The sequence below is a fragment of the Lagenorhynchus albirostris genome, chromosome 5 (assembly GCF_949774975.1).
Source record: "Lagenorhynchus albirostris chromosome 5, mLagAlb1.1, whole genome shotgun sequence".
Taxonomy (NCBI): Eukaryota; Metazoa; Chordata; class Mammalia; order Artiodactyla; family Delphinidae; genus Lagenorhynchus; species Lagenorhynchus albirostris.
The window spans coordinates 78476961-78503052 of NC_083099.1; the positions used below are offsets into that span (position 1 = coordinate 78476961).

At 38.5% G+C, this 26092-nt stretch overlaps 2 protein-coding genes across 9 annotated transcripts in view; both read right to left on the reverse strand.

Moving 5' to 3' along the window:
- FBXO40 (F-box protein 40) overlaps positions 1–8462 on the reverse strand; it is a 31433-nt gene extending 22971 nt beyond the window's left edge. For 4 of the 8 annotated variants that reach the window (XR_009540751.1, XR_009540752.1, XR_009540753.1 and 1 more), the window contains exons 1-4: positions 8247–8462; positions 8024–8114; positions 5590–5727; positions 624–656 (exon numbers count right to left, since the gene is read on the reverse strand). Coding sequence is in view for 5 of the 8 variants with exons in the window: in XM_060150504.1 (XP_060006487.1) it covers positions 624–656; positions 5590–5595 (39 nt within the window). In the remaining 3 variants the exon portion in view is untranslated. The other 4 variants (XM_060150507.1, XM_060150506.1, XM_060150508.1 and 1 more) reach the window with 4 other exon arrangements.
- Positions 8463–14345: 5883 nt separating this feature from the next.
- ARGFX (arginine-fifty homeobox) lies at positions 14346–15892 on the reverse strand (the record flags this gene model as incomplete). The annotated part of the gene is given in 4 exon segments (XM_060149041.1): positions 14346–14503; positions 14506–14917; positions 15741–15854; positions 15857–15892. Coding segments are annotated over 4 exon segments (720 nt in total), but the record flags the coding sequence as incomplete, so codon positions are not given.
- Between the last annotated feature and the right edge of the window lie 10200 nt (positions 15893–26092).

The following is a 26092-nucleotide window of genomic DNA, read 5'->3' on the forward strand; positions in this document are numbered from 1 at the left end:
AAAGGTGAAAGTAATGGGCTACAAGGTGACAATTGATATTTTTGAGTTGTGGGTTGTGGAGGATTTATATGACACAGTTAATACTATGAATACAATTTTGCATTCTGCTTTAACTTGCTATTATGACATGTCTAGGCTGTTTTATTAATTTTTCTTTGCAAACTTTCTTCATAATGGCAGTGTAACACTCCAGAATGAGTGTTCTGTCATTCACTTAACCAACTACCACTAGGGGGTATGCTGGGAGGACATGGGGCATGACTGGTTTTGTTCACATCTTGGTCCCCAGCACCTGTCACAGGGCCTGGACCATCGTAAGCACTCAGTAATATTTGCCGAATGAAGGAATTGTTAGCCATTTAGGTTATACCTGGATTTTTTGCTTTTTCATGTGTAAAGTTTTACTAAAAATCTTTGCTCACAGATCTTTCTCAGGTCTATGATTTCCCCCTATTCTGTGTCAGTTTCTTCTAGGTTCTGCTCTAGCATCTATGGTTCGGCAAAAAGCCAATATATATCATCAGACCAAAAGGATAAATCTGCCAGATGCTTGGGCTACAGGCTAAATGAAGCCAGACCTGGACCTGTGAAAGGTAAAGTTCCAATAAGCACCTGGTACTTACCATAGCTTCCAAATTTCTTCTTGCTTTGTAACTCTAGGGGAAAATATAAATATACAAATATGAATGATTAGTAAGAAAAGTATTTTATCTGTTTTAAAAGGGGCCAAAGAGACTTCATGTATTCTTCCACCACCCTGGCCCACATTTTGCAGTCAAATATACTCTACCTAGATACAACAATTGTTAACATTTTGCCCCTTTCACTTTCTCTCTCTCTCTCAACACACACACACACACACACACACACACACACACACACACACATTTTTTGCCAAACCACTTGAAGATAAGTTGCTGATGTCATGACCCTTCATCTGTAAGTACTTCAGCATGTATTTTCTAAGAATAAAGACTTTTTTTTGTAACTACAGTAACATTATCACCTAAGAAAACTAAAAATAATTTTCTAATATCATGTAACATGCTCTCTATATTCAAATTTTCCCAATTATCTCCAAAATATCTTCTGTACTTTTTAAAAAACAACTCAGTTTTGAACCAGGATCCCTTTAAGGTTAATTTATTACATTTGTTTGTTAAATCTTTTTAGCCTCTTTTCTTCTGGAAAAATCCCCCTCAACTTTTCTTTTTTAGAAGAGACAGCCTTAAATATCAAGGGAATTGTATGCTAGTTCATTCATGTATTCATTTGTTCATCCATTCATTCAACAAACATTTTTGATTACCTACTATGTACCAGTAAGTGAGCATAAGGGTCACCCGGACTGCTTGTTAAAGTGGCTTTAAACACTATTGTTCATTATAATCAGCTGTGATTCTTGTTAAATATATAGATCCCCACTGTTCAATATGGTAGTCACTGGCCACATGTGGCTATTTAAATTTAAATTAATCAAAATGAACTAGAATTAATAATTCAGTTCCTCAAGTCATATTAGCTACACTTCAAGTGTTCAATAGCTACTCTATTGGACAACACTGCTATAGATGCTGGCTGCACCCCTGACCTGAGCGAAGGGTGTATCCTGGAATTTACATTCTTGACACATTCCCCATCTGACTCATGCACTGTAAGTGTGGAAGAGGGATCACGCCAGAATCCCTCTTAGGCTATAGAGGGATACCTCATACCCTAATAGTCAGCCTGACCGTCAGTAGCTTCAGGGTTAACTAGAAGATTAATCAGACAGAGAGGGAGCTGAGCAGAGTGGAAAAGCTGTGAGGGTAGGACTGAGATGGAGCAGAATAGGATCAGGCAAAGAGCACATCTTTTGGATGCAAGAGTCTAGCTACTTGATCTTTTAACATACAATTTAACATTCAGGTAGGCTCCTGCCATATTCCAGATCACTCCTGAGGGGGAAAAGCCCATTATGGACTTATAGAAATTCATAAATACTAGGCTCAAGCATCTAGAATTATTTGGTACTCAGTAAGGAACCATTTACCATTGTAATTGGGGTGTTAACCAGTAGTAGTGGAAGAATGGAGTGGAAAGACCTAGAGTTAGAAACTGCTATGTAGAGAACATGATGGAGGCTGAGATTGTGAGACTGATGACAGTATAAATAGGCAAGATGAGACAGAGAGGAGACATTACAAGGGAGGGTCAACTAACATTTTTGTTTCTGGCTGGAGATGGGGGAAGAAGAAGAGTCAAAGGTGATGCCAAGAAGGTGAACTAAGAAGAGAGAATGTTGGGTGTAATTCTGAGAAAAATAGAGGTCTAAGGAGGGAACGGTTTTGGGAAGAAAAATGGGTCCAGCGAGTGTAATACAAGTTGCTTTAGGTGATGACAGATCATGTGGGTGGGAAGATGAGGGGTCAGAATATAGAGATTCAGACTTGAGAATTATCCACTTAAAAGTAAGAGGAAGCCATAACTGGGGAAGTGAGAACACAGAATAGAAATCTGAGCCATGAAGTACAAGGCTAAGTATGACCACTTTGGGGACAATAAGAAGAAGCAGAACCAGAGAAGGAGAGACCAGTGAACTAAGAGAGTCAGGACTATTGTTGCTAGATGTAAAGGAAAGGGCGAGTGATGGCCTCCAATGCTGCTGTGAGGTTAAGAACAGGGATGACAATGCCACTGCTCATGGCAGTTCCCCAAAGAGGTCTTGCCAGAACATTTGCATTTCAGCTGTGAGGTGGGACCCTTGGCCATTCAAAATCTAGCGTTTGTTTGGAGTAGAGGAGAAAGCTATTAAGCACACACTCCAGTGTTGGCAGGGCCTGTGCCCTGGCTGGGAGAATGTGATCATCTGCTTTCTATTCATAATAGACATTCATCAAGAATGGACTCTGGATGACTCAGGGTGCCCTGTTGGTTTTTAGGTGGGGAAGAAGAGGCAGATCACAAATGGAGTAAGGTTATGTGAAAAAAGCTAATAGCACCAGAAATATCCAACTTCGTATTTGCCAACCGGGTTCTGTCACAAAGTTGAGCCCAGTTTCCAGCAAGGGCAAAGCAGCTCTGGCTAGTTCTGTGCACTCAGTGTATGTAGTGAGAACTCTGCCCCTATCAGCAGGCATGTGTCTGGCTGGAGGGACAATAGTGATGAACTCTAAGCCCAATCATTTCTTTTTCTCCCTCTTCTTCCTCTTCCTCTCCTTCTCCTTCTTCTCCTTCTTCTTTTTTTAATTGAAGAATAGTTGATTTACAATGTTGTGTTAGTTTCAGGTGTACAGCAAAGTGATTCAGTTATATATACATCTATATCAATTTTTAAAGATTATTTTCCCTTATAGGTTATTACAAAATATTGAGTATAATTCCCTGTGCTACACAGTAGGTCCTTGTTGCCAATCATTTCTTATCCTTCAGCATTATAAAGATGGTTCTTAGCAACAGCGTTATTGAAGCTGGGAACATTTGTGGTGGAGTCTTATTGCTCTCCATCTCTTTGAGGTTATTTGAAAATATTCCTTTAAGAGAAAAGAAAAGCAATGAAGGCAGGCAACAAAGATGCTGTTGCTTTATGTTGCTATTTAAGGATCTTCTGCCAGGCTCTGGAGCTACCCCAGATGAGTGACTTTGAGAGAAGGCATGTGCTGAGCAGAAAGACGCTGAGTGGAGATGACTTTTTGGAGACATTTGTCAGTGGATGAAAGGAGAAAGACAAATATAGCCTAAGGGCATAAAAAAATCACATCTGAACCTTTTGTTGTATATCTGGGGGAAATCTTTCCCACTGAGATAAAGGAAATCCAAAACTGTTGATAGTCTAATTATTGCTGGAGAAACAGGGTAACCAATCATCCTGGTTTGCCTCGGTCTCTCCTGGTTTGAGCACTGAAAGTCCCAGGTCCCAGGAAACCTCTCATTCCCAGGCAAACTTAGACAGCTGATTGGTCACCTTAAGTTGGAGTCAGCTGGTGTTGCCTCAATTTAATCAAATTAGATTTATCATTGGTTGTCTTGTGACATGAGATGCCCTGTTCTCCCAATTTCTGTTCCTGTGCAGTGACTGGATTCTTATCCTCCATGGGGTCTGTCTGAGTTTCCTAGATGGAGTGATTTCTCCATTTTGGATGTCATAGTGGAAGAGAAATAAAATATTAGTGCTTAACATGTGCATTTACCTAACATCTCATTTAATCCTCACAATAATATTGTGAGGTGGGTATTACCATCTCCAGTTTACTGATAAGGACACTGAGCCACAAAGAAGCCTAAGTTTGTCTGGCTTCAAACTCTACTGTCTGCTACATCACACTGTGTCCATCAGAGTCCCATAGAGACATTTGTGGTCCATCTCCATGGTTTGGGGAGAATGCAAGCCCATGGCTAGAGTCTGTAAGGGGAAAGACTTTTTTCCCCCCAGTTGGGGCACAGAAAGGTGTCTAACCTGTATAATCTTTCCAAATTGTAGACAAGCTGGATGCTTCACATTAGGAAGATCCTCCATGCCTATGATGAATTTTTTTTCTTTTTTGGTCCTCCTCTGGACTACAGCCCATACTGTGCCCTTCTGAATAGAGGAAACAAGAAGACTGCGCAGGTTCCATGCCTTTGCATTTCAGGGAATACAAATGTGGCAGGGAAGATTTTTAAGGTTAAAAATCTGCACTATAGGGACTTCCCTGGTGGCACAGTGGTTAAGAATCCTCCTGCCAATGCAGTGGACACGGGTTTGAGCCCTGGTCTAGGAAGGTCCCACATGCCGCAGAGCGACTAAGCCCGTGCATCACAACTACTGAGCCTGTGCTCTAGGGCTCGCAAGCCACAACTACTGAAGCCTGCGTGACTAGAGCCTGTGCTCTGCAACAAGAGAAGCCACCGCAATGAGAAGCCCGCGCACCGCAATGAAGAGTAGCCCCTGCTCGCCGCAACTAGAGAAAGCCTGCCAGCAGCAATGAAGACCCAACACAGCCAAAAATAAATAAATTTATTTATTTAATAAATAAATAAATAAAAAGGAAGGTTTCAATTGAGACTTGTCTCCTCTCGCAACTGACTCTGGGTGTTGGTACAACCCGAGGGAAGTTGCTGTGATGGTGTGAGTGGTGAACGACCTGATGAAGGGCATAAACGGAACAGAAGTGCTGGGACCCATGGAATGTGTGTAGGCTGTGAAAGGAGCTCTGACTGGAATATCAGCAGAGGGTGGGAATGCCCCAGGAGGGATACAGGAATGATTTCCGAGGCCCTGAGGGTGAGTAGAGCTAACAGGGCTCCCAGCACTCCATCAGCCTTCAGTGAAGGATTGGATTGGATGGAGTTGTACAGGACCCTAAAGAAGACAGCATTTGAAACACCTGTGAGAGCAATTTGAGACCTTTAGGAGGAAGGGGTAATGATGTCAGATATATGCTAATTTGTGTTTTGTTGTTGTTGTTGTTTTGTTTTGTTTTAAAGGAAGAAAAATAAATGTTTTCAACTTTATTTGGTTAATGTTGCCTTAACTGAATGGAAAAGACTCCGTGGACTCCAGTTATAACAGATACTCTGAATGCTGCCAGAATTGTTTGTAGGAGGTTACAACTTGTTCTCAACACTTACAGTCATAGAATCAGGAATCTGGCTCAGGTAGATAACCAGAAATCCTCTGCTCTGGAGCTTCTCAAACTTGAGTGTGCATAGGAATCACCTGGGCAATCTTTTTTGAAATGCAGCTTCTGATCTGGTAGAACAAATGGTCTAGGAAAGAGTCTAGGTTAAACTCTTCATTTTTTACAAGAGAAACTGAGGCCCAGAGAAGTAATGTGTCTTGCTTATGCTCCCACAGTCTCTGACTCTAATCACATGCTTTTCTTTTTTCTACTTCACCTTGATAGTTTACTGAGAAATTCTGTAGAAACCACAGTGCCACACAGAGCTACCTGCATGATGACGGCCAAGGGCATATGGGCAGCTTAGATGGTACCAAGGGCAAAGCAGGACAAGGCCTGGAAGAATGAGGAAGAGGTGGTGACCAAGTGTCACTGGCCAACAAGGTCATGAGAAGGCATAAAGCAGGTATATTTAAATCACTGACTCAAGCAAAAGAGAATGCAATTAACAGAAAATAGTTTTAACATTCTTCACTATAAAGTTAGTAGGCAATCAGGGTTGGTGTCAGGGAGATATTTTTAGGCAAGGGGCCCTCCCAGCACCCCTCACATGATGCAGCGACTATTCTGCCTCCTCATGTGGCTAGCCCTGGCAATAATTATTTATTCCTGAGCTTTAACTTTAGTGGAAGTGACAAGGTCAAGAGTTAAAGGACAGAGATTAACTGTTAACCTATTAACCAGTCAATTAATCTGTTACTTTAATTATACATTGTTAATCTGTTTCCCTGCTATGGAGATACTTAATTCTATGGAAAGAAAATGTATAAAGTTAAATATTAAAGTAATCCCTTTGCATCTTGAGATTTTAACACAACCAGTTGGCTGAGGATAGTTCCCACATCTGGTCGCATAATCCTGGGCTTTCAGGCTATGATTTCAGCCTTTTCACTATACCCTAAAAATCATCCTCCCTCAAATCTATTCAACCTCACCATCTGCAGTTCTGTACCTACACTAGAAATCTCTCCACCTTTAAACTTTCTAGTTATTTAATTAGCTAGTTAATTCTCATATCTTGTACTTACATTATTAGTTTCAGTATTTTAAATTACTGTTTTGTATTGGCCAAGAAAGTGCAAACTAGATGGATTATTTAGGAGTAGCTCTGAGTCAGCTGGTCTGGTTGGTTACTGCTAAGCTAACATGCCCATCTTGCTAGGAAAGTACCTGGTATACCCCTTGAAGACCTTTGTGCCATGGAAACTCTGACAAAATTAAATGAAGTTAGGCAATTATACACAGTGCATTTGATTGTGCCTAGCAAACAGGCATAATTATAACCCAGACACCTATAGCAGAGTTATGGGATGCATCTGGAGGTTACAGGGGCAGGCAAGAAGGAAACAGGAGTTAAGGTATCTGGTGGTAGGTCTCCTTTTACTTGACATTGGTGGTTTTAGCCTGTACAGTGCAAAGTTTAGAGTGTACAGAATCCCTTTTGCTGCACAGGCCACTTCCTAGGATGTCCTTAGCTGAACTTTTAACTGTATAACACTAAAGCAAGGTCCAGAGGAAAACAGGAAAATAAACACTGCTCCCTTATCCCTGCCAATTTGTTTGTGCATGCAACACTATGCTGTTATTCCCAAAGCTAGAAATAACCTATCTACACTTTAAAGTGTTTGACTCCTCAAGTATCATTAATCATTTTACTTTTGTCCCCCTGGAGTTGCAAGTTTCAAATTTGTGATAATTTTTGGTTTCCATGTATATACCATTTTTCAACTTGTAAAATACTTTCACTTCTATTCCATAGCTGCATTTGGATTCAAGAGAGCTGGGGAGGAGTGAGTCATGTTTAGGGAATATTGTTAAAGAAAAACAGGTTTTAAACTCTGCAGGCAGAAGTTAAATAATATACGCAGTAAATACAACTGTGCTAAATTAACTGGTAGAGTGACACAGGTGATGGAATTTAAAGTACATGAGAATGACTTGCAGTTTACATAGAAAATGCTGATTGGGGAAAGATCACAACATTTGGACTTCAGAAAACAGAAATCCTGGGTTCTGGGCCTTCCACCTATTTCCTCACCACCTCCTCCCCCCCCGCCATCCTGAACCCCCATCAATACTGTGTAACCTTAGAGATAGCACATAACCACTATGTGCTATCACTATGGTTGATTTTAGAAGAAAGAGCCTAAGCTGTTAGAAAGCAGGTCGTCTCTTCCTGCTCTAAGATTTTAGATTCAAAGCAGGAGTTTACCTATGGCTGGGTCTCATTCTCAGTGCTAACCTTTTCACCCCCATATGTAACTTAATTTGCTTAACAACCCTCTTACTCAGAGCAAAAATGTGATATGCCGCTCAGCCTCTGCCTCCATGTTCACCACTCTAAATTTCCCCTTGATGAACCTGCCCACATTTGAAAAGCTTACCTTAATGGCATGGGCTGAGTCAGCATCTGCTGCACTTGTGTCCCTTGATGGTGAGCAAGTAGACTGCCGGAGGTGGCTCGGCGTGCATTGGCTGCAGCAGAGGACAGAGTTTCGTCGAGGAGGTAGGGAAAGGAGAAAAAAACTTCAACAGAAATAGTTCAAGTGTTTTGAAGTTAAAAATAAAACTATATCACAAGGGGCAATGTGACCAGGCTCAGCTTACGATTTTTTCTTTCTCCTGTATTTGTCCACACTCGGTCTCTGTTGGAGTGGCAGTTAGCAGGGGAAGCCGGAAGGCAAGTGGGGTTTTATATCAATGGGTTTTCTTTCCCTTGAGGAAGAAGGAAAATCCTTGTAAGAAGGATCATTTCAAGGCCCGAGCAGCCTCTCAGAGTCCTGTGCATGTGGTTGGCAGATCCAGCTGTGCCCACAGTGGCTGGTGGAGCAGTCAGGACAGGCTGCTGCTCTAATTATAACCGTGCTTTTCACCTAAACCTATCAGTGGCTGAGGCAGCAACTTGTGCAAGTGACATGTGGTCCTGTTTCTCCTATTTCTTGTCGTGACAAGTGGCTGTCCTCTCCTGGCCCTCTTCTTTCCCAGATGGTTGGGAAAGGAAGATTTTGTAATTCAGAAATCAGGCATAGAATAAGTCCAGTCTGAGAAAATTAGAGGTGGTAGGAGGCTTAGCTATCACTTAGTCCAACTCTCTCATTTTACAGATGAGAAGACGGAGAATAGAAAGTAAATTGTTCGCCTAGATCTTCCAGCACTACATTGAAAAACGTAGTGAGTGGTCGGGACTTCCCTGGTGGCGCAGTGGTTGAGAATCCACCTGCCAATGCAGGGGACATGGGTTTGAGCCCTGGTCCGAGAAGATCCCACATGCCGCGGAGCAACTAAGCCCATGCGCCACAACTACCAAGCCTGCACTCTAGAGTCCGCGAGCCACAACTATTGAACCCACTTGCCACAACTACTGAAGCCCATGCGCCTAGGGCCCGAGCTCTGCAAAATGAGAAGCCTGTGCACCACAACGAAGAGTAGCCCCTGCTCGCTGCAACTAGAGAAAGCCCGCGTGCAGCAACAAAGACCCAATGCAGCCAAATATAAACAAATAAATAAAGTAATTAATTTTAAAAAAAAGTAGTGAGTGGTCATCTCTAACTTGTTTTCTTTTTTTTCTTTAACATCTTTATTGGAGTATAATTGATTTACAATGGTGTGCTAGTTTCTGCTTTATAACAAAGTGAATCAGCTATACATATACATATGTTCCCATATCTCTTCCCTCTTGCGTCTCCCTCCCTCCCACCCTCCCTATCCTACCCCTCTAGGTGGTCACAAACCACCGAGCTGATCTCCCTGTGCTATGTGGCTGCTTCCCACTAGCTATCTATTTTACATTTGGTAGTGTATATATGTCCATATACTACTCTCTCACTTTGTCACAGCTTACACTTCCCCCTCCCCATATCCTCAACTCTATTCTCTAGTTAGTCTGTGTCTTTATTCCCATCTTGCCCCTAGGTTCTTCATGACCTTTTTTTTTTTTCTTTTTCTTAGATTCCATATATATGTGTTAGCATACGGTATTTGTCTTTCTCTTTCTGACTTACTTCACTCTGTATGACACTCTAGGTCCAACCACCTCACTACAAATAACTCAATTTCATTTCTTTTTATGACTGAGTAATATTCCATTGTATATATGTGCCACATCTTCTTTATCCATTCATCTGTCAATGGACACTTAGGTTACTTCCATGTCCTGGCTATTGTAAATAGAGCTGCAATGAACATTTTGATACATGACTGTTTTTGAATTATGGTTTTCTCAGGGTATATGCCCAGTAGTGGGATTGCTGGGTCGTATGGTAGTTCTATTTTTAGTTTTTTAAGAAACCTCCATACTGTTTTCCATAGTGGCTGTACCAATTCACATTCCCACCAACAGTGCAAGAGGGTTTCCTTTTCTCCACACCCTCTTCAGCATTTATTATTTGTAGACTTTCTGATGATGGCCATTCTGACTGGTGCGAGGTGATACCTCATTGTAGTTTTGATTTGCATTTCTCTAATGATCAGTGATGTTGAGCATCCTTTCATGTGTTTGTTGGCAATCTGTATGTCTTCTTTGGAGAAATGTCTATTTAGGTCTTCTGCCCATTTCTGGATTGGGTTGTTTGCTTTTTGATATTGAGCTGCATGAGCTGCTTGTAAATTTTGGAGATTAATCCTTTGTCAGTTGCTTCATTTGCAAATATTTTCTCCCATTCTGAGGATTGTCTTTTGGTCTCGTTTATGGTTTCCTTTGCTGTGCAAAAGCTTTGAAGTTTCATTAGGTCCCATTTGTTTATTTTTGTTTTTATTTCCATTTCTCTAGGATCTAACTTGTTTTCTAGCTATGTTCATTTATGTTATATTCCACATATAAGTGATATCATATGGTATTTGTCTTTCTCTTCTGACTTCACTTAGTATGGTAATCTCTAGGTCCATTCGTGTTGCTGCAAATGGCAGTATTTCATTCTTTGTTATGGCTGAGTAATATTCCATTGTGTATATATATACCACATCTTCTTAAGGCAGTTGTCTGTTGATGGGCACTTGGGTTGCTTCCACGTCTTGGCTATTGTAAATAGTGCTGCTATGAACATTGGAGTGCATGTATCTTTTCAAATTAGTGTTTTTGTTTTTTCCAGATATGTACCCAGGATTGGAATTGCTGGATAGTATGGTAGTTCTATTTTTAGTTTTTTGAGGAACCTCCATATTGTTTTCCATAATGGCTGCACCAATTTACGTTCCCACCAACAGTGTTCAAGGGTTCACTTTTCTCCACATCCTCTCCAACATTTGTTATTTGTAGACTTTTTGATGATAGTCATTCTGACAGGTGTGAGGTGATATCTCATTGTGGTTTTGATTTGCATTTCTCTGATAGTTAGCAGTGTTGAACATCTTTTCATGTGCCTGTTAGTCAGCTGTATGTCTTCTTTGGAGAAATGTCTATCCAGGTCTTCTGACCAGTTTTCAGTAGGGTTGCTTGTTTTTTTGATATTGAGTTGTATAAGCTGTTTGTATATTTTGGATATTAACACCTTTTTGGTCACATCATTTGCAAATATTTTCTCCCATTCCATAGACTGTCTTTTTGTTTTGTTTATGGTTTCTTCTGCTGTGCAGCAGCTTTTAAGTTTAATTAGGTCCCATATGTTTATTTTTGCTCTTTTTTCTTTTGCCTTAGGACTGATCCAAGAAAATATTGCTATGATTTATGTCAAAGAGTGTTTTGCCTATGTTTGCTTCTAGGAGTTTTATGGTTTCATGTTTTACATTTAGGTCTTTAAAGCATTTTGAGTCTATCTTTGTATGTGGTGTGAGGGAATGTATTAATCTCATTGTTTACATATAGCTGTCCAGTTTTGGTATCAGGATAATACTGGTCTCAAAATGAGTTAGGAAGTGTTCTCTTGTTTTTTAGACGAATTTGTAAAGGATTGTTAATTCTTTAAACATTTAGTAGAATTTAGCAATGATGCCACCTGGGCCTGGACTTTTCTTTGTGGAAAGTTTTTAATTACTAACTCAATCTCTTTACTTGTTAAAGGTCTATTTGCAGCATTTCTATTTCTTGTTGAGTCAGATTTGGTATTTTGTGTCTTCCTAGGAATTTGCCCATTTCATCTAAGTTATCTAATTTGTTATACAAATTATAAAGTAACACAAATGTTCATAATATTTATTTATAATGCTTTTTATTTCTGTAAGGTTGGTAGTTACATCCCATTTCTGATTCTAGTAATTTGATTCTTCTTCCTCTTCTCCCTTGTCCCCCTCCTCCCCTTCCTCCTCCTCCCCTCCCCCTTCTCCTCCCCTTCATCTTCTTCTTTCTCTTCTTCTTCTCCCTCTTTCTTCTTCTTCTTCTTCTTCTTCTTCTTCTTCTTCTTCTTCTTCTTCTTCTTCTTCTTCTTCTTCTTCTTCTTCTTCTTCTTCTTCTTCTCCTTCTCCTCCTCCTCCTCCTCCTCCTCCTCCTCCTCCTCCTCCTCCTCCTCCTCCTCCTCCTCCCCCTCCTCCTCCTCCCCCTCCTCCTCCTCCTCTGCCTCCTACTCCTCCTCCTCCTCCTTCTTCTTCTTTCTAGCTTGCTTTGATTTCATTGGTTTGTTCTATTGCTTTTCTATTCTCTATTTCATTTATTTCCACTTTAGCCTTTATTTCCTTACTTCTGCTTGTTCTGGATTTATTTTGCTCTTCTTTTTCTGGTTTCTTAAGGTGAAAAATTATTAATTTGAAAGCAAAACTATGGAGACAAGGATCAGTGGTTGCCAGAGATTAGGGGAGAGGAAGGGATGGATAGGTGGAACACAGAGGATTTTTAGGGCAGTGAAACTATCCTATATGATACTATAATGGTGGACACATGACAATTACCTATTTGTCAAAATCCATATAATGTACAACACTGAGAGCTAACTCTAATGTAAACTATGGACTTTAGGTGATAAAGATGTATCAGTGTAGGTTCATCAGTTATAACAAATGGACCATTCTGGTGTGGGTTGTTGAGAGTGGGGAAGGCTGTGTGTATGTGGGAGCAGGGGCTATATGGGAAATCTCTGTACTTTCTGCTCATTTTGCTGTGAAATGAAAACTGCTCTAAAAATAAAGACTATTAAAAAAATAAAGCATAATTTTAAAAAAACCAGTAAGCAAAAAACCTCACAACCTAAGGGCCAATGTCTCTACCCTAGGTCTGCAGTCTTGCCCTTCAAGATCCCTCTGTGATGACCCAGAATGTGATGGGTAACAAGACATTCAAACCTGCTACTGCTACTATCTCTATTACTTTCCCCCAGTGAATGCTGATACAGTTATTGTTATTATATAATGTATGCTACCAGATTATTCACCTAATTTCTCCCATGCTCGATTAATCACTTAGAAATGTCCTTTTTACTTTCTAAATTGAGAGAGAGGTTGGAGTTTCTTCTAATTAAATTGCCTTATGATCAAAGAATGCTGTTTGTATGTTATTGAGTTTGTTAAGATTTGCTTCGTGGTCTAATATGTAGTCATTAGGTACTTGAAAAGAATGTGTATTCTCTACCAGCTGAATGCAGAAATCTACATACTTTCATTAAATCAAGCCTATTAACTGTACAGTTAAAATCTCTACCCATACAAAATTTTTATTCATTTGACCTATGGATAAAATCATCTATTATGATTATGTATTTGTTAAGTTTCCCCAAGAGTTTTGTTAATTTTTACTTCATATATTTTGGGAATATGTTAAATGTATACAAATTCAGAATTATTATATCTTTCAGGTTAAATGTTCCCTTTATCCTTGTCTAATATACTTTTACTTCCAACAAAATGTTTTGCCTTAAAGTTTAATTTGATAGATATTAATATAACTATGCCAGCTTCCCTCCTATTTAAAAAAAAAAAGGTTGATTTGAGAGCTTATTCTTTAAATATAGGCTTTTTCAGCTATAGGTTTCTTTCCAAGCACTGATTTAGCCTCATCCCATAAGTTTTGGTATATTGTGTTTTTGTTTTCATTCATCTTCACATATTTCCTAATTTTCCTTCTGATTTCTTCTTTATTGGTTATTTAGGAGTGTGCTTTTTAATATCCATATATTTGTGAATTTCCTGAATTTTCTTCTACTATTGATTTCTATTTTCATTCCATTGTGTTTGGAGAACATGCTTTATATGATTTTAACGCTGTTAAATTGATTATTTTATGGCTTCAAATGTCTTTTATTCGAACATTTCCAATGTCCATTATTAAGTTTTAAACTTTTCTGTACAGAGGTCTTAATTTTCTTAGTTAATTCCTTGATACTTTATATTTTTCATTGAGAGGTACTTATCTTATTATGTATTTATTATTGCTTTTGAGAAGTGCCATTAATTTTGTTCATTAATCATATAGCTGGAAAATTAGCTTAACTGTCATTCTAAAAGTCTGTTGAAAATGTAAGTTTATAAACCTGCTGACATTAAAAGTGGATGACCCCTAAATGCTACTGACCTTTTAAAAAGTCAAAGATAGTTTTGGGAAGAGGGAATTTTGCAGTCTCATTGGCCATCAAAGGGACAAGGAAGTCCTCTCCAGGGAGAGTTGTGGGGCTGATTGTGTAGTACTGAGCTATACTTGCGGGAGACTCCTAGTTTTTACAACATTTCCATGGAAATCCAAGTAACACTGAGCCAGATATTTGGGTTAAAAGCAGGCAAAGGAAAGAGCATGTACAAGATGCAAGAAGATCCTTTTTCAATACTGTCTGATATTTATTAGTACTTTGATCAGCAACCTCCAAAGTGTGCCATACTGAAGGGGTTCTGGAATTCCAGGCTGTTTCTTAGACTGTAGGCTGCAAAGCTCCAGCTTGTCATACTGAAGCAGGTTTGCCCAGGAGATAAACCTACAGCTGGATCAGCAAAGAGGCTAAGAAAGGAACTCTATTCTAACTGGGCTTTGTCGGTGAGAGATAATGATACAGAGAATGGAAAGAAGAGCTGGCTATCTCATCCTCATCAGGAAAACTGTACAGTTCCATGATTTGTGCTATGTCATAGGCATCAGAGTACAAAGCAGGAACTGAGGCCACTAGCCTCTCCAACTGAGGATCTTGCATTTGGACATCACTTGTAGCAATCTCAGTGATTATAGAGTCCCTTGCCCAATGGAAAGGGTCTAAGGGCTGAGGTGAGTGGGAGCTATAAGAATCTGAAACTGCAGGGAGAAAAGAATGAGGACTGGTTGATGCTGTGGGCACATTCTTGGCTGGAAGGACCTGGTTCGGTGGCTTCAGTGATTGCTGCTCTTGTTGCCACTGCTGCTTCCTCTTTTTGAACTGCTGATTCCTGAACCAAATCTGGGAGTGGGGGAAGAGAGATTATGGTCTGTTACTGGAGAAGGAGTTTGAGGCTTCTCCTGGGTGAAAAAAGTCAGATTATAACCCTCATGTCCTCTCCAAATCACTATGATACTGAGTTCTGAGAGAGCAGAGGTAGGTATGAATGGAGTCAATAGGAACAATGAGGGATCAAGGCTGGGCCCCAGAGGAAAAAGAAAGAAAAAAAAGGAGGGTATGTCTCAGAGGTTGTGCTGGGGGTTCAGAGAAAGGGTCCTGAACTCTAGAGAAGAGAAGGAAGTTCAGGGATGTAGGGAGAGGTGGAGAATTTGAACTAAGGGATTTTCAAGGATTATTTTAGAAGGCCTCTTCAGTGAACAATATTCTAACAAAAATTTGGGGTCTTAGCAGACTCAGTTGTCGGAGAAGTTACTTGTCTGTTGGTAATGTTGTGAATAAATGATTGCAGGGTTTTGCTAGAGAAGTTCCTAAGTAAGAAGTCTGTCGGGATGAGAGTCATTTCTCTAATTTGAGCTCTTTCGTACCTCTGGAGTTCTAATTCCAGTTATACTATGTATTATCTCCGTGACCCAGTCACTTGGCTCCCGAAACTCACTTTTCCACATCCTTTAAACTGGATGATAATAAAGCCAACATATACAATGTGCCCAGCTCAGTACTAGCACACAGTAGGTACTCAATAAATGAAGTGTTACTACTTCATTGTGTTACAATGAAGTAACAATGTTACTTCTTCATTGTGTTACAGAGGGAATTTCCAGGCTGAATAGTAGAATGTAATTTGGATGGGGGCTCAAAGCACACCTCAGAGGATCAGACAGACCTTTATTGGTGACGCTGGTAGGTTGAGTTTTAAAGCAAGTTCTCTCTGGAGGTTTTTATCTGGAAACATATTGCAGCTAAACAGAGCCTCCAACTCTTCATGCTGTGTGTGTGTGTGAATGAGGTGCGTTCATGAGGCTTCTTCCATTTTGCTGTAGAGCAGAGATGGAGAGGAGGTGGTTACACTAACACAATCCCCTTCCCACTCAGATCCCCAAAATACCACAACTGTGAATTTCCCATGTCTTCCCCCCAACCAGGCTTGGAATCTAGGAGATAAAGATCCCAGGTCTTGACTCTAGGAGGCTGAGCCCTGTGTAACAGCACTCTGTCCTCTGTTTTCTGAAATTTAGTTTGTCCCTGCTAGGAAATGTTACCTCTTCAATTTTCTCTGTACCCAGTCTGTCTACCCTGCCTAACCTCAGGACAGTGGACAGTGGTTTCCCTTGTCTTCTTTTCCATATTTTGTTTCTTTTAGAAACTGGTAAAAAACCTCATGTCCCTGTGCCTGAATATATAACACACTCTTCAAAATGGGTTTCCTCTTCTCATTTATTTATTCAGGAACCTAGTCTATCTCATCTAGAAAATGGGTTTTTTCTTCTCCAGGCTTTCTGAACCTCTATTCTTTGCTCTTCTGAGAAAAGGTTCATAAGAAATGAGACATAACTAAATATGTGGAGATAATTTAAAATTTATGGAATATTTTTAAAAATGGCAATGGAGAGAAAAAGGAAATTTTCTAAGAAAATACAATTACCAAAATTTGCTGAAAAAGAACTGCAGACACTGAATGGACTAATAACCATTAAAAGAACAAGTAAGTTATAGAATTCAAGGCAATGTTGTGCTAATTCTCCTGCTATATGCCCATTTCAGTATAAGGAAGAAGAGTCTTCACTTGGTCCTCACTTCTGTATTTGAAGTTCCTAACACCAACACTAAAACCAGACAAGAATATACACTACCAACAAAACTATAAAACTAATGCTACTTATGAACACACACAGAAATAACTTTTACACATATATTTAATATAATCACATATTTAAATGTACATATTCCTAAACTTATAGTATCTAATTTATTTTTGAAGTTCATATATATTTGAAATCAAATATATAAAATATTAATTTATAATTATTGATTTTTTTCTACTCACATTTTACAAAAGTATTCTATTCAAACTGTTTGCATTTACCTTAAATAGCCATATCTTCATCAACACTCTGATCCTCTTCTTTTTTTCTTTTTTTGGCCATGCCACGCAGCATTCGGGATCTTAGTTCCCCGACCAGGGGTCGAACCCTTGCCCCCTGCAGTGGAAGCACGGATTCTTAACCACTGGATAGGCAGGGAAGTCCCCTGATCCTATTCTTTTAATTAAATAGTGTAGTTTTACCAGGCATATAATCTTTACTTTGAAATAAGTTTTTTGTGATACAGCACTTTCGGAATACGTTTATGAAATGCTGTTACTAGGAATTTTGTTTTAAGTTACAAGAAACTTATATAATATTAAGATAACTCTTTTGCCCCCACATTCATCCTGTAGGGGTGCATTTGCGATCTCTACAACTTACTAGTTACCATATTGCTTTAAAACAAGACAATGTTTTATTCATGTATTTGTGTTGTCATGTATGGAAATAGTACAAATTTGAAACCATCCTTGTTCCCCAGCCACCCAATTGCTCTCTAGAGCTCTTTTGTATAGTATACACTACCCAACATGGCTGTCAAACACAAAAATGTGACTAGTTCCACCAAGTACTGAATTTTTAATTTTATTGAATTTTAATTAATTTAACTTTAAACACTGGTTTTCAATCCAGTTATTGGGAAGATTTTTAATATGCTTAGAACAACTTGCATATGTGAATCTACTCTTTCAACTGTAAATTTTATGAGCTCTAAATGCAGAGTAAGTATTTCTGATGAAAATTTAGCATTTACATTGAGATATGTTGGTAAGTGTAAATTTTTCACTGGATTTCAAAGTCTTGATATGAACAAAAGAATGTTGGGACTTCCCTTGTGGTCCAGTGGTTGAGACTCCACGCTTCCACTGTAGGTGGCACAGCGCAGGTTCAATCTCTGGTTGGGGAACTAAGATCCTGCATGTGGCACAGTGAGGCCAAAATAAAATTAAAATTAAATTAAAAAGAATGTAACTATCTCATTGGATTGTATATTGTCTGTTTAGCAGAAAGATGTTACAAGTTAAGATGTTAAATCCTATGTGATATATACAATGTCTGATTTAATTATGTATTAAAAATAAAGGTAAAGGCTTTAAATTTATTATCTATTTGTGTATTAAATACAACATATAGAAGTAAATTAAATAAAAAGTTCACAGGTGATAAAAAAGGAAAAGACTAATCTTTGTGTATGTATTTACCTTTTTACCTATTTACCTTTTAAATTATTTTAAGCTTTTACCTATTTACCTTTTAAATTATTATCAGCTTGCTTTTGTGTTTATTTGTAATATTATCCCTTTTAGTAAGGCTATAACAATTTTTTGCCTCAAAGATTTATGCCTATATCTTGGTGTAAGAACCAGACTGTTCTGACACTTCCTTTCTTGTGTTTATCAAATGGATCTTGAAGCTGCTGATTGTCTGTGGCTTCCCACTTATCTGTGCACAAAGATGCAGAAGGAAGACAGCAAGGAATCATCAGGGCTTAAGAAGATGAGAACCCCCCAAACATCAACAGGTATACACTGGAAGGTTCATCAGACCATTCTGCGAAAAGCCATCTGTGAAAAGATGCTTTTAGACGTACAAAAGTTGAAATAATCCATTACCAGCAGTCTTGCACTATAGGATATGTTAAAGATCATCCTTCAGGCAGAAGGAAAACATCATATATCTGAAAGGATTTGCATCTGGAATATATAATAAACTCTTGTATCTCAAAAATAAGAAGACATATATTCCAATTAAAAATCCTTTAAACCTAATTAATAGATTTGAGTAAGCTTTTCACCAAAGAAGATATATAAATGAAGATGCGGAAGAGTGTGGAGAAATTGGAACTTTCATACAGCAATTGGAAATTACAGGTGGGACTGTTAAATGATATAGCCACTTTGAAAAACCATCTGGCAATTTCTTCCTAGGAATCTACCCAAGGGAATAAGAACATTTATCTATGCAAAGATGTATACCCAACTATTCATAGCAGCATTGTTCATTATTGCCTAGTTGGTAACAATCTAAATCTCCTTATTGAATGAAGACACCAACTTTTTGCATTCATACAATGCAATACCATTCAGCAATAAAAGTAATGGATTACTGATGCATTTTATACAACATGAATGAACCTCAAAAACACTATGCTAAATGAGATGTATACTTGCTAAGATTAAATGATAGACCCATGAAATTATACTATTCTGTTGTGGTTTTGTTTTTTGGCCACGCCATGTGGCTTATGAGATCTCAGTTCCCCAACCAGGGACTGAACCTGGGCCACAGCAGTGAAAGCACTAAATCCTAACCACTACACCACCAGGGAACTCCCCTCTTTTTTTGTTTATATTTTCTATATAATAAAAAGTGGAAATAAGTAAAAAAATGTAAACTTCAGCAATTATTTATTCAAAAAAGAGAGGGTTTCACCCTGAGATGGAACTTCGATGAGTAGGAACTATGTTTGTTAAGATAAGTGGCTAGAAGTGGAGTGGAGATTCAGTAATCTCTGAATCATTTATGTTTAATAGTAGAAATTTTGCTTATCAACTGTACTTTTCTAGGAATGTGGTCATGAGCAGTTTAAACTCTTCACCTCAGTTTCATCAATGCAATCCCTATCAAACTACCACTGGCATTTTTCACAGAACTAGAACAAAAAGTTTCACAATTTGTATGGAAACACAAAAGACCCTGAATAGCCAAAGCAATCTTGAGAACGAAAAACAGAGCCGGAGGAGTCAGGCTCCCAGACTTCAGACTATACTACAAAGCTACAGTAATCAAGACAGTATGGTACTGGCACAAAAACAGAAAGATAGATTAATGGAAGAGGATAGAAAGCCCAGAGATAAACCCACGCACATATGGTCACCTTATCTTTGATAAAGGAGGCAGGAATGTACAGTGGAGAAAGGACAGCCTCTTCAATAAGTGGTGCTGAGAAAACTGGACAGCTACATGTAAAAGTATGAGATTAGATCACTCTCTAACACCATACACAAAAATAAGCTCAAAATGGATTAAAGATCTAAATGTAAGGCCAGAAACTATCAAACTCTTAGAGGAAAACATAGGCAGAACACTCTATGACATAAATCACAGCAAGATCCTTTTTGACCCACCTCCTAGAGAAATGGAAATAAAAACAAAAATAAACAAATGGGACCTAATGAAACTTCAAAGCTTTTGCACAGCAAAGGAAACCATAAACAAGACCAAAAGACAACCCTCAGAATGGGAGAAAATATTTGCAAATGAAGCAACTGACAAAGGATTAATTTCCAAAATTTACAAGCAGCTCACGCAGCTCAATTAAAAAAAACCCAAAAAACCCAATCCAAAACTGGGCAGAAGACCAAAATAGACATTTCTCCAGAGAAGATATACAGATTGCCAACAAACACATGAAAGAATGCTCAACATCATTAATCATTAGGGAAATGCAAATCAAAAGTTCAATGAGATATCATCTCACACCAGTCAGAATGGCCATCATCAAAAAATCTAGAAACAATAAATGCTGGAGAGGGTGTGGAGAAATGGGAACACTCTTGCACTGCTGGTGGGAATGTGAATTGGTACAGCCACTATGGAGAACAGTACGGAGGTTCCTTAAAAAACTAAAAATAGAACTACCATACGACCCAGCAATCCAACTACTGGGCATATACCCTGAGAAAACCATAATTCAAAAATTGTCATGTACCAAAATGTTCATTGCAGCTCTATTTACAATAGCCAGGACATGGAAACAACCTAAGTGCCCATTATTGGATGAATGGATAAAGAAGATGTGACACATATATACAATGGAATATTACTCAGCCATAAGAAGAAACGAAATTGAGCTATTTGTAATGAGGTGGATAGACCTAGAGTCTACCATACAGAGTGAAGTAAGTCAGAAAGAGAAAGACAAATACCGTATGCTAACACATATATATGGAATTTAAGAAAAAAATGTCATGAAGAACTTAGGGGTAAGACAGGAATAAAGACACAGACCTACTGGAGAACGGACTTGAGGATATGGGGAGGAGGAAGGGTGAGCTGTGACAAAGCGAGAGAGAGGCATGGACATATATACACTACCAAACGTAAGGTAGATAGCTAGTGGGAAGCAGCCTCATAGCACAGGGATATCAGCTCGGTGCTTTGTGACGGCCTGGAGGGGTGGGATAGGGAGGGTGGGAGGGAGGGAGACGCAAGAGGGAAGAGATATGGGAACATATGTATATGTATAACTGATTCACTTTGTTATAAAGTAGAAACTAACACACCATTGTAAAGCAATTATACCCCAATAAAGATGTTAAAAAAAAACACAAACATAAACGTAAAACAAAAAATGAAATAAGAAACCTAAGCCCTAATATCAATAATTACATTAAATATATATGGTCTAAATATGAAAATTTAGAGACAGTGAGTGGCAGAGTAGGTGGGGAGGAAACGAGTCAACTGTATATTCTATACAATAAACTAAGTTCAAATATAATTACATAAGTTGGTTAAAAATAAAAGGATAGAAAAGATAAAATGCAAACATTAATCAAAAGAAAGTTGGAGTGTCTATCTTAATATAAGATGAAGTACAGAGCAAAGCCAAAAAATTATCAAGGACAGAGAGGGACATTACATAATGATAAAAGGATCAATATACCAAGAAGACATAGCAATCCTAAATGTGTACATATGAAACAACAAATGTGAAGCAAAAACTAATAGAGCTGAAAGGAAAAATAAACAAAACCAGAATCATAATTGGAGACTCCAATATCTCTCTCTCAATAACTGACAGAACAACCAGATGCAATAATTAATTCCCTCAAAGGACTGTAGTAAAGATTTATGGAACAAACGCCTGAGACCTTCAATACTCATCAGCAGGATATACAAAGCCAACCATAATAGACATGATCTCTGACTTTATGGAGATTATGTCTAGTGGGGAAGACATAATTAAACAGCCATGTTCAAGTGTGGGTAAATGGAGTAGTGGAAATTCAGGCTCCTATGGGAGTTAAAAGGGCTTCTTTTTTTGGGGAGGATTTTATTTAATTTATTTTTTTTTATACAGCAGGTTCTTACAAGTCATCCATTTTATACACATCAGTGTATACATGTCAATCTCAAACTCCCAGTTCATCACACCACCAACCCCACCCACCGCTGCTTTCCCCCCTTGGCGTCCATACGTTTGTTCTCTACATCTGTGTCTCAATTTCTGCCATGCAAAACGGTTAATCTGTACTATGTTTCTAGGTTCCACATATATAAGTTAATATGTGATATTTGTTTTTCTCTTTCTCACTTACTTCACTCCATGACAGTCTCTAGATTCATCCACGTCTCTACAAATGACCCAATTTCATTCCTTTTTATGGCTGAGTAATATTCCATTGTATATATGTACCACATCTTCTTTATCCATTCATCTGTCGATGGGCATTTAGGTTGCTTCCATGACCTGGCTATTGTAAAGAGTGCTGCAATGAATATTGGGGTGCATGTGTCTTTTTGAATTATGGTCTTCTCTGGGTATATGCCCAGTAGTGGGATTGCTGGGTCATATGGTAATTCTATTTTTAGTTTTTAAGGAACCTCCATACTGTTCTCCATAGTGGCTGTATCAATTTACATTCCCACTAATAGTGCAAGAGGATTCCCTTTTCTCCACACCCTCTCCAGCATTTGTTGTTTCTAGATTTTCTGATGATGTCCATTCTGACTGGTGTGAGGTAATACCTCCCTGTAGTTTTGATTTGCATTTCTCTAATAATTAGTGATGTTGAGCAGCTTTTCATGTGCTTCTTGGCCATCTGTATGTCCTCTTCGGAGAAATGTCTGTTTAGGTCTTCTGCCCATTTTTTGATTAGGTTGTTTGTTTTTTTAATATTGAGCTGCATGAGCTGCTTATATATTTCGGAGATTAATCCTTTGTCGGTTGATTCATTTGCAAATATTTTTTCCCATTCTGAGGGTTGTCTTTTCATCTTGTTTGTAGTTTCCTTTTCTGTGCAAAAGCTTTTAAGTTTCATTAGGTCCCATTTGTTTATTTTTGTTTTTATTTCCATTACTCTAGTAGGTGGATCAAAAAAGATCTTGCTGTGATTTATGTCAAAGTGTGTTCTTCCTGTGTTTTCCTCCAAGAGTTTTATGGTGTCTGGTCTTACATTTAGGTTTTTAATCCATTTTGAGTTTATTTTTGTGTATGGTGTTAGGGAGTGTTCTAATTTCATTCTTTTACATGTAGCTGTCCAGTTTTCGCAGCACCACTTACTGAAGAGACTGTCTTTTCTCCATTGTATATCCTTGCCTCCTTTGTCATAGATTAAGTGACCATAGGTGCGTGGGTTTATCTCTGGGCTTTCTATCCTGTTCCATTGATCTATATTTCTATTTTTGTGCCAGTACCATATTCTCTTAATTACTATAGCTTTGTAGTATAGTCTGAAGTCAGGGAGTCTGATTCCTCCAGCTCCGTTTTTTCCCCTCAAGGCTGCTTTGGCTATTCAGGGTCTTTTGTATCTCCATACAAATTTTAAGATTTTTTGTTCTAGTTCTGTAAAAAATGCCATTGGTAATTTGATACGGATTGCATTGAATCTGTAGATTGCTTTGGGTAGTAGAGTCATTTTCACAATATTGATTCTTCCAATCCAAGAACATGGTATATCTCTCCATCTGTTAGTATCATCTTTAATTTCTTTCAACAGTGTCTTATAGTTTTCTGCATACAGGTCTTTTGTCTCCCTAGGTAGGTTTATTCCTAGGTGTTCTATTCTTTTTGTTGCAATGGTAAATGGGAGTGTTTCCTTAATTTCTCTTTCAGATTTTTCATCATTAGTGTATAGGAATGCAAGAGATTTCTGTGCATTAATTTTGTATCCTGCAACTTTACCAAATTCATTGATTAGCTCTAGTAGTTTTCTGGTGGCATCTTTAGGATTCTCTATGTATAGTGTCATGTCATCTGCAAACAGTGACAGTTTTACTTCTTCTTTTCCAGTTTGTATTCCTTTTATTTCTTTTTCTTCTCTGATTGCCGTGGCTAGGACTTCCAAAACTATGTTGAATAATAGTGGTGAGAGTAGACATCCTTGTCTTGTTCCTGATCTTAGTGGAAATGTTTTCAGTTTTTCACCATTGAGAATGATGTTTGCTGTGGGTTTGTCATCTACGGCCTTTATTGTGTTGAGGTATGTTCCCTCTATGCCGACTTTCTGGAGAGTTTTTATCATAAATGGGTGTTGATTTTTGTCAAAAGCTTTTTCTGCATCTATTGTGATGATCATATAGTTTTTATTCTTCAATTTTTTAATATTGTGTATCACATTGATTTATTTGCATATATTGAAGAATCCTTGCGTCCCTGGGATAAATTCCACTTGATCATGGTGTATGACCCTTTTGATGTATTGTTGGATTATGTTTGCTAGTATTTTGTTGAGGATTTTTGCATCTATATTCATCAGTGATATTGGTCTGTAATTTTCCTTTTCTGTAGTATCTTTCTCTGGTTTTGGTATCAGGGTGATGGTGGCCTCATAGAATGAGTTTGGGAGTGTTCCTTCCTCTGCAATTGTTTGGAAGAGTTTGAGAAGGATGAGTGTTAGCTCTTCTCTAAATGTTTGGTAGAATTCACCTGTGAAGTCATCTGGTCCTGGACTTTTGTTTATTGGAAGAATTTTAATCACAGTTTCAATTTCAATACTTGTGATTGGTGTGTTCATAGTTTCTATTTCTTCCTGTTTCAGTGTTGGAAGGTTATACCTTTCTAAGAATTTGTCCATTTCTTCCAGGTTGTCCATTTTATTGGCATAGAGTTGCTTGTAGTAGTCTCTTAGGATGCTTTGTACTTCTGCAGTGTCTGTTGTAACTTCTCCTTTTTCATTTCTAATTTTATTGATTTGATTCCTCTCCCTCTTTCTCTTGATGAGTCTGGCTAATGGCTTATCATCTTTGTTTATCTTCTCAAAGAACCAGCTTTTAGTTTTATTGATCTTTGCTATTGTTTTCTTTGTTTCTATTTCATTTATTTCTGCTCTGATCTTTATGATTTCTTTCCTTCTGCTAACTTTCGGTTTTGTTTGTTCTTCTTTCTCTAGTTCCTTTAGGTGTAAGGTTACATTGTTTATTTGAGATTTTTCTTCTTTTTTGAGGTAGGCTTGTGTAGCTATAAACTTCCCTCTTAGAACTGCTTTTGCTGCATCCCATAATTTTGGATTGTCGTATTTTCATTGTCATTTGTTTCTAGGTATTTTTTGATTTCCTCTTTGATTTCTTCAGTGATCTCTTGATTATTTAGAAAGTATCATTTATCCTCCATGTGTTTGTGTTTTTTACGTTTTTTCCCCTGTAATTGATTTCTAATCTCATAGGTTTTTGTCTTTTTTTTTTGCGGTACGCGGGCCTCTCACTGTTGTGGTCTCTCCCGTTGCGGAGCACAGGCTCCGGACGCGCAGGCTCAGCGGCCATGGCTCACGGGCCCAGCCACTCCGCGGCATGTGGGATCTTCCCGGACCGGGGCACGAACCCATGTCCCCTGCATCGGCAGGCGGACTCTCAACCACTGCACCACCAGGGAAACCCCTCGTAGCGTTTTGATCAGAAAAGATGCTTGATGTGATTTCAGTTTTCTTAAATTTACTGAGGCTTGATTTGTTCCCCAAGATGTGATCTTGCCTGGAGATTGTTCCATGTGCATTTGAGAAAAAAGTTTATTCTGCTGTTTTTGGATGGAATGTCCTACAAATATCAATTAAATCAATCTGGTCTATCGTGTCATTTAAAGCTTGTGTTTCCTTACTAATTTTCTGTCTGTAGGATCTGTCCATTGGTGTAAGCGAGGTGTTAAAGCCCCCACTATTATAGTGTTATTGTCGATTTCCTCTTTTATAGCTGCTAGCAGTTGCCTTATGTATTGAGGTGCTCCTATGTTGGGTGCATATATATTTATAATTGTTATATCATCTTCTTGGATTGATCCCTTGATCATGTATTGTCCTTCCTTGTCTCTTGTAACATTCTTTTTTTTTTGCGGTACGCAGGCCTCTCACTGTTGTGGCCTCTCCCGTTGTGGAGCACAGGCTCCGGATGCGCAGACTCAGTGGCCATGGCTCACGGGCCCAGCCGCTCTACA